Below are 8,462 nucleotides of genomic sequence, written 5' to 3' on the forward strand. Positions count from 1 at the left end.
CTCCGCTGTGACGTGCTTCTCCACAGTTTCGTCACAGCGGCTGTGTTCTGGTATAAAAGCCTCTCTCTGAGACACGTCCCTGCAGCAGTCAGAGGGTGAAACACTTAGCAAGCTTAGCATGATCGTCTGTTGACCTTCAGCCTCGGGTGGGGAGAGCTGACTGCTGCACTGCTCTCTCTCTGTCTCTGTCTTTTCACAAAGGGGGTAAGATGCACTTTAAATAAAATCTAACTTGAGCACTTGTTAAATGAGTATTTTTTTTTCTTCTTTATACTGCAGTAATTTAGAACATTAATTTCTGTGTACAAGTTATTCTAATTTGCTGTGAATTTTCTTGTACCACTCAGATAAACGGTGGAAATATGTTTGTCAATGTGTTTCTTTCTTTACTTTCCTTACTTTTACTTCAATCAGCATCTTTCTGCAGCCATGCTGACAGATTAGTTATAATGTAGGCAGTTATTTACACAACCCCATCGAACATACTGTTCCCATACACTTATAAACTTTTCTGCCTCTTCCACAGTTTAACGACTTCATGCAGTAAGATGTGCCTCTCTCAAAGGTTTCCACTTCCTTTCTCATCCACGCTTCACCAGCGAAGCCTGAAAAGGACCTGAACACGTTCCTTCAGGCAGATTATTTTAGTTTAAAATCCTAAGGTATGACACTTGCTCACAAAGACTACACTATTAAAACCTGTTGCCATGTGTGAACTTGAAGTTGTTGCTCTGCATCACAAAAGCAGCTTGGGCAGGTAGGGACTGGTTCAACAAATGTCATTCATAGAAAATTTCCTTCCAGCATGAGCTCTACTCTAAAATGTTGCTCAAAAGAGGGAAAAGATAAGGCAGCAACAAGCTGTGACTTAAAAGAAATTAGTTTAATGCATCAGAGTGTTTAATTAAATTAGATAAACTAACAAATACAGGCAATTTTTAAAGCCATAGTTCAGATGAGTACAGCTTTGTGATGGGTCAGGAATACTGAATGTGTTGGTTGAAATAGAGGAAAACACAAGGCACGTCTGGTGCAAATTAGAGAAAATATTGTATTTCTGCCATTTCCATATAATATAAAAGCATGTTAAAATAGCTGCTAACTTGCTAGCACACATATCTTTGGACTGTGAGAGGAAACGGTAGCACACACACAAACTCCAAATGGAGGAATCGTTTAGAGGTTTAGGTTCTGAGCAGCTTGATGAACTCCATCAGGAACCATTTAATATCTCTGCATATACAGAGAGTGTTACAACCTGTTTCTGCAAAAATCCATGTAGCTCAAGGCAAAGCTGCTGCACCGATGAAGTTCTTACCAGGGCCTTTCTCCAGGAAGATAACCTTGGACTCTGGGAAGAAGTTGGAACCTGTGATGGCCATCTCTTCCCCCCCACTGACCAGACAGCTGGTGAGGCTGGACTTCTCAACCTGGGGCAGCTCTTGAGCTGAACGCTGGGCTGAAATAGACAGAAAGGGGAATAATTTATTTAAAATGTTCTAATATTATAAATTCATGACTTATCTCTAAAAGTATGGTGCAACAAAGCAACATTTTGTGTTCTTGTGCGTTTGTGCATGCACGTTTTGCAAATCTAACTTTTAGTTAAAAACACACTGAAATATCGAAAAGGTTTATTATATGGCATGTAATAGGATTTTATATCTAAACAGCAAATTAACACTTTTGGTATCTCTGACAGAATGCATATTTGCTTATTTCAAAATTCTCCTACACGCCTTCAAAGCTATCCACAATCTCTCCCCTCCTTACCTGTCCAACCTCCTAAACATCCCCACACCCTCCCGCTCTCTAAGATCTGCCAGTACCCCCTGCCCGCCTCAGCACCATGGGGAGCAGAGCTTTCAGCCGCTCTGCTCCGCAGCTCTGGAACTCACTACCCCATGGATTACGCAATACCACCTTTCTCTCCCTGTTTAAGACTGGCCTGAAGACACATGTTTTCAGATTAGCCTACAACTGTTAACTCCGATCTTCAATATACCGTATGTCTGTTTTTGTTGTCCTCACTTCTATGTTCCTCCCCCACAACCCTATTGTTCAATTTGTCTGCATTATTGTATTTTATTATGACTGTTCTGTACTCCATATTTCTGTTTCTCCCACACTACCCTTATCATTATATCTACACTTTTATTTTTTTCATTTTACTTTTTTCTATTGTACAGTGTCCTTGGGTGTCCTGAAAGGTGCTTTATAAATAAAATACATTATTATTATTATTATTATTATTATTATTATTATTATTATTATTATTATTATTATTATTATTATTATTATTATTATTATTATTATTATTGCATTTCCATTTAAATAATTTTGGGGGTCTGTCCTTAAACATGTTTATCCTCTTCACAGCTTTTTGAATGATAACACTCACAACACTCCACTGGAATGGAGGCCGCCTGCAGCGACAGCACCTTCCCGTTGGGTTGAGGGATGTGCACTCGGAACACCACGCGCACCCGAGTGTTCTTCCTTCCGATATCCGTCTCCCCCTTCCGCAGCTCAATGTCTGAGTTCCGCAGTTTAAGTATGCCAGCACAGTCGATGCTGCAAGGTAAAGGGAAAAAAGTTGGCCCCATACACCCCTGTCAGGAAGTAAACACTGTAGACATATTTAAATAGTTCTTGTAAAAGCCAAGGAGTAATGAAACAACCCACAAGCTCAGCAGGGAATTGACCATGAGAACCAGAGCTGCAATGCTAAATCACTAACTATGTTATAGGTCATGAATATAATAATAAAACTTGGTTCTCTGCTCCACAAGAAACCATTAACATTTTATTCTGCAACTAATATTGCTGTTCATATAAATTAAGAAAGTTTATAAATTTCTTTTGGAACATATTGCAGCCATGTTTAGTTGAAAACTTGTTCATTTTCTGTCGGATTGGGTATCCACTGTCATGGCAAACTCATAATGTGCCCTTTCCAGGGTTTCTGGCCCACCACCTACCTGGCTGACATGTTGTTCTCAGGAAGCAGAGGAATTTCGAGAACTTTGGTGCTGGAGACCAGGATTTCTTGGCTGGCTGTGGCTACGGTTTTTCCAGTGATGCGGTGCACCTGGTAAAAGGCGTGCGGCCTCAAGTAGCGGTCATCTGCTGTTCCAATGAACATCTGCAGGTTGACAGGTTTCTCACTGTAGCCAATAAGCTGAGAAATGACAGTAAGAAATAAAAATAAAATAAACAGATGTGAGTCCTTGGATTCCAGATGATGAAAGACATGAACAAATGAATACTCTATTCATTTGAAACATTTGAACATTTTCTTGTAGGAAAAAAAAGACAATTTAGGAGTGCTGTGATATTCTTGCAAATTCATCTAGCACACTGGCCTCCCACAATATAGACACCTGTGTTTTTAACAGCTAAATTTTCCCTAAAAATATTTTTTATGGAAATCTTCTCAAAGAAAACACCTACCGTATTTATTTGTGTATAATACGATCTCATGTATAATACGACTCCCCCCCCCACTTTTATCTTAAAAAGTATAAAAAATGTAATTCTCATACTACCTCTAATTTCATAAGGACTTCAGGATTTTTCAGCCTTTACAGTCTTTATACATCAGTAAAATTATCATTTGACTGTTGTATCAGTTTTTAATTTTATTTTAACAACACATGTACAAAAATGTACACAACAACAAATGTATAACTACAACAAAAAACTTTCAAATGTTCACTGGTGTGATATAACAAACAGATAGAGCTATGTGGCTCTAACAAGTGTGGATGAAGCTGAATCAAAGCCTTCAAAATCAGGCTCACCATCATCAGTATCATTAAAAGTTTCTGGTATTCCTCCTCTGTAATAAAGGCATCAGAATCCCACTCAACAATCTCATCCTCTGTGTCTCGCGAGCTCCCCCTCTGGTGGTGAAACTTTTTTCATGTATACCAACTTTTACAGAACACCGGTAGACGGCAGCCATTACAGCCGATGTGTTTGTTGTTCCAGAAGCGGCCCGGTTGCACATTAATGCCATTAGTTGGTTATCATTACTTAGCTACAGGACTGCATTTTTGTCTTTTTTTTCACATCATGTTGCCAGCTTGGATCTGTTACTAACTCGCTCGGAGGCACGAACAAGTTTTAGAGGTAAGCTCACTTCAACTGCTTTTTACGACGTGGTTTCATTTCCGGACTCAGGGATTTTGTGAATGAGGCCGATATTTCAGTTAAAATACATCAGCAAAAATATTTATCAGAGTATAGTACTAGCCCCCAACTTTGTGCATGATTTTATGGATTAAATTTTACGTATTATACTCGAATAAATACAGTAATTGTCTCAAAACAATTTTTTACTTTGAATAGTGTTACAGAAAATATTTGGCTTATTTTTAAATATATGCTGAAAGTACGATCCTAAACTCATTCTGTGAAACCTTAAACAGAAAAGGGCACTTTTTTTTTTTTTTTTTTTGCGGGCTACAAAAGTTGCCAGTAAAAATGTCAGCAGTATTTTCAATTCCAAAAATACGTATGTGCCAAAATGGTTGGCAATGAGCACCAAGCAACAGTTGTCCTCGTAAGTTGTTCCTGAGTGCTGGCACATTGGGTCTCTACTCAAAGGAGAGAAACATCGACGAAGGAAAATGTTTGCATGTTGGGTAAAGACAAGAATAAACTGGAAAGGAAAGCAGGACCTTTCCTCTTCGGAGGGAAAGAACAAACACCAGACCACACAATCCCACCACTGTTATAATGTTGTACTTGGCAGACTCCGTGACAGCAGGATGGCATCCCCCCACATTCACGCAACCACCATACTGCTCTCAAACGACCGCACCCCCAGTTCAGACGGCTCATTGCGGATAACAGAGAAGAACGGGTCCTTTCATTGCTGTTTCTCCACCATAATTGCAAAGTGTCTGCCTCACTATGGCGCTGTTCTCCCTGCAGGTTTCTGTTCATTTGTCTGTGTTTGATACAAATTTTTGGTGCATTAAAAAGGACAGAAAGCTTCAAATTAGCTTTGTCAAAGCCCAAACACATCTTTAAATCTTAAAAGAAGCTTAACGTCAGCAACTTCATTTAAACTTTCTCACCTGCTGCTTCTGAGACATTCCCCCGTGATAAAAGAATTAAGGTACAAACCAAGATGTTGAAAAGTGGAAATATGCTGTGTTTACAGCAAATTATGTGACTAATTTAAATAATTTGAGATTCAGTCAGTCAAGTATTATACTGTATTTACAGGATAGAAAAATGTTGATTTGCACAAATAAATTAGTACATTACAACTTCTTCTCTAGAAACTTCTCGATTACACTGATGAACAAGTATTTGCTTTCTGTAGTAAAAACTTGCTACCTTGAGCTATGTTGACACTCCTTTAACCACATCTTCTGAATGTGATTTATTACCACTTATTGATAGATTAATTAGAGTGCATGACTAAATAAACCAAAAATTCACATAAATTTTGGGCATGTTTATGTGTGAGCTGATGTGGAGAAGTGCAGAGCAAGAACAAAATGTACCTCTAACTACGACTTCTGAATTCCAACAGAAAGATTCTTCATTCACTGAGGTTTTGCTTTTTTTATTTAGTTTATTATTATTATTATTATTATTATTATTAAATGTCCAGTTTCCAGTTTGAACGTACTAAAGTTATTGTACCTTGGATGAATGAGAACCTTCACCAACATACTTTCCACAACCCATGTCAAATTGGTACTACCTAAATCCATCCATTCCTAAATATTACACAGTTTTGTCAGAAATCAAACTATCACATACATAGACTAACAACCTTTGTGGGTTGCTTTTCTTGTTTGGTTATCATGTCTATATTCTGTAGGAGTGAGTTCAGGCAATGCACACATTTGTGCCTTTATAAATGTCTGTACTACTCAGTGTCCACAGATCAGGCCAGATCCTTTCCTAGTTGCACTGGTTTTTCAGACTGCAAAAGAAATGCTAAAGTTGTCTGAACTGGAGGAACGTATTTAATTTTTAAAGCAATGTTAATTCAATGCTACAGTTTTGCTTTTCGCTACTTTAAATGTTAAGGCTAAACATGTTTCGGGTTTGCATTTCAGATGATCAAATCCCAGAAAATCCACAGTTGTAATTAAGGCGTTCAGGTTGTCAGTCCTACACTTTAAGCTGTCACCAGCAAATAAAATGTTTCTTTCTAATTGGCACCTTTATCAAAGGGATCTTGTATACAAAAGGAATTTATTGTGGAGTCTAGGAGTAGAAAACTATATACTCAGCAGCCCAGAAAACCTTTCTAAATAAAATGATCAATTTGGAAAACCTACAGTAATTGTTGTTCCACAGTAATATAGACTCAAACATAACTTTCTACATGCTAAGTTTATTCAGTCTGTTTCAGTCAATAATCCTATGAGACACATGTATTTACTGATCAGTTTGCTTGATTCATTTTAATTTAGATATACAGGATGGGGGTTGATGGATTGTCAACACAAGCTTGGGAATAAGTCATATGATTTTTTTTGCAAAATCAAGAGATCTCAGGCTTTTTGTTGTTATTATTTTTTTATTTTATTGTTTTTTTTTTTTTGCAATATATGGAGATGATTGGGGCTGTGTATATATGTGTGTACATGTGTGTATGTATACATTTATGTGTGTATGCATATACACTGCATGTAGATGTACATTTACGTTTATGAATTTCTTCTGGTATTATATCAAATTCTAGATAAACAGATTGTTGTTTTAATCTTTATGAAATTGTAACTTAGAATAAGGAAAAAGAAGAATTTACTGTTATTTTTTTTTGTTAATAAGCTTCGGAGAAGGGTGGGATTAAATAAGCTTTTGACTTCTTCCCATTCCTTTTCAAATATGTTAATTTTGTTATCACTTTTTTGTTTTGTTTTGTATACATGTTTGAAATAAACTAAACTAAACTATTTTTCACATCAGTGCTTTCCTAAGCCAATCATGTTTTTAACTTGCAGAATTCATCAGAACGATGCACTACACTATAAGATTCTGACACAAACAAAATAGTTTTCAAGTAGTAAGGTTAGCAACAGGACAGGGGACATATTTGCATCTTCAGTTCAAATAATGGATAAAGCTCCACTTGCAAATTGCTGGCTATGTAAACAAGCACACATGATCCCGTCACTGGAAGTTCTCCATGTGTGTGCACATGACACACAACACACATATCCTTCAGTTATTCTGCATTCCTGAGTTGCCCCTTCCAAATCGAAGGTTGAGTGTGAAATACCACAGGAGGATGATCAATGCACTTTTTACTCCTTAAGTGTCTGCCTTCCTGAACGCCTCGAGTCTGACTGATAAGTAAACAAGTAAATCAGGCCTGATAGAAATATGTCCTTATATTATACCACAGTGACATTAAAAATGGTCACAAGACCCGCCAAGGCCCGTGTTCGCTGAGGCACGCAACTAACTTCTGACTTCCAGCATCTGATTGTGGATCGAGTTTAGGATAAACCCTTTCCCTTAAAATAAAACTGCTGGATATGGTTACATACTCACCTTCCACTAAATAAAGTCCCCACTTATTTTTGGCCTTCATCTGTTCCACTGAGCCAGTAATAAAGCTAGCAGGCTGAAGGGAAAAACATGTCCCAACATTGCATACATACATAAATGGCTTGCAGGCATTTCCATGTCAAACATTTAGACTTTTGTTTTAGAATGCAAAAGTAGAGAAATAAACTGAAGTTGGGAGCTGTTGTTGTATTATTTACAGCATATTAATGCTGGCAAATCAGAGAGGTACACACAGCATCACCTGCTCTGTCATCATCACCTGCCCTTCACCACGCGTGTATCTTTTTCACAGTGTATCATTTGATTTTATGTTGTCTTGACTGCCCAGTCTCCTTTACTTGTTAATTTCCTTCCAACTTGTTTCCCTTTGTCACTCTCTCCTCTGTCCCTGTCCTAGCCTCTCACCTTCCTCAGCTCCAGCCCTCTGCCGTAACATGACACTTTCTCACAGAGAGCGCCTGACTCTGCTAAGTTGTTTCCCTGTGTTGCTCCCCTGTTGCCATGGTGAGACTCCCTGTGTGTATGCGAGTGCGTATGTGTGTGTCACAAGCTTATAGACCTGTGTCCGTGTAAACCACAGTCCTAAAGCTCGTCTAGGAGAGCGGGTGCTAGAACAGAAAACTGAATTAAAGCACACAGACAACTGTGCTCCTTGAATGTGATGTGTAAAGAGAGACAGTGAGAGTGTGTCTGTGCTTGGTGTGTAACAGTCTGGTCAGCAAGTGTGTGCAACAGATGTAAAAGCAGGAAAAATGGTGGTCAAGGTCATGCGAGGTCCCGTTTTATCTTGCAGTGGTTTCCCTGGTGTGGCACTGTGGCACCATGGGATCTATGGACAGAAACACACACACACACACACACACACACACACACACACACACACACACACACACACACACACACACTATGCA

General features: G+C 38.4%; 1 protein-coding gene and 1 long non-coding RNA gene across 3 annotated transcripts in view; one reads left to right on the plus strand and one right to left on the minus strand.

The window, feature by feature from the left end:
• nfatc3a (nuclear factor of activated T cells 3a) overlaps positions 1-8,462 on the minus strand; it is a 74,243-nt gene that overhangs the window by 28,455 nt on the left and 37,326 nt on the right. For both annotated transcript variants that reach the window (XM_014004543.1, XM_014004544.1), the window contains 3 exons: positions 2,982-3,181; positions 2,402-2,574; positions 1,319-1,459 (listed from right to left, as the gene is read on the minus strand). In XM_014004543.1, the coding sequence (XP_013859997.1) occupies positions 1,319-1,459; positions 2,402-2,574; positions 2,982-3,181 (514 nt within the window). The remainder of the gene's footprint in view (positions 1-1,318; positions 1,460-2,401; positions 2,575-2,981; positions 3,182-8,462) is intronic.
• LOC106514988 (uncharacterized) lies at positions 177-2,410 on the plus strand. The gene is made up of 3 exons (XR_001309950.1): positions 177-204; positions 527-662; positions 2,380-2,410. It is a non-coding gene; the product is annotated as an uncharacterized LOC106514988 (long non-coding RNA).

Source organism: Austrofundulus limnaeus, unplaced genomic scaffold (assembly GCF_001266775.1).
Source record: "Austrofundulus limnaeus strain Quisiro unplaced genomic scaffold, Austrofundulus_limnaeus-1.0 Scaffold25, whole genome shotgun sequence".
Taxonomy (NCBI): Eukaryota; Metazoa; Chordata; class Actinopteri; order Cyprinodontiformes; family Rivulidae; genus Austrofundulus; species Austrofundulus limnaeus.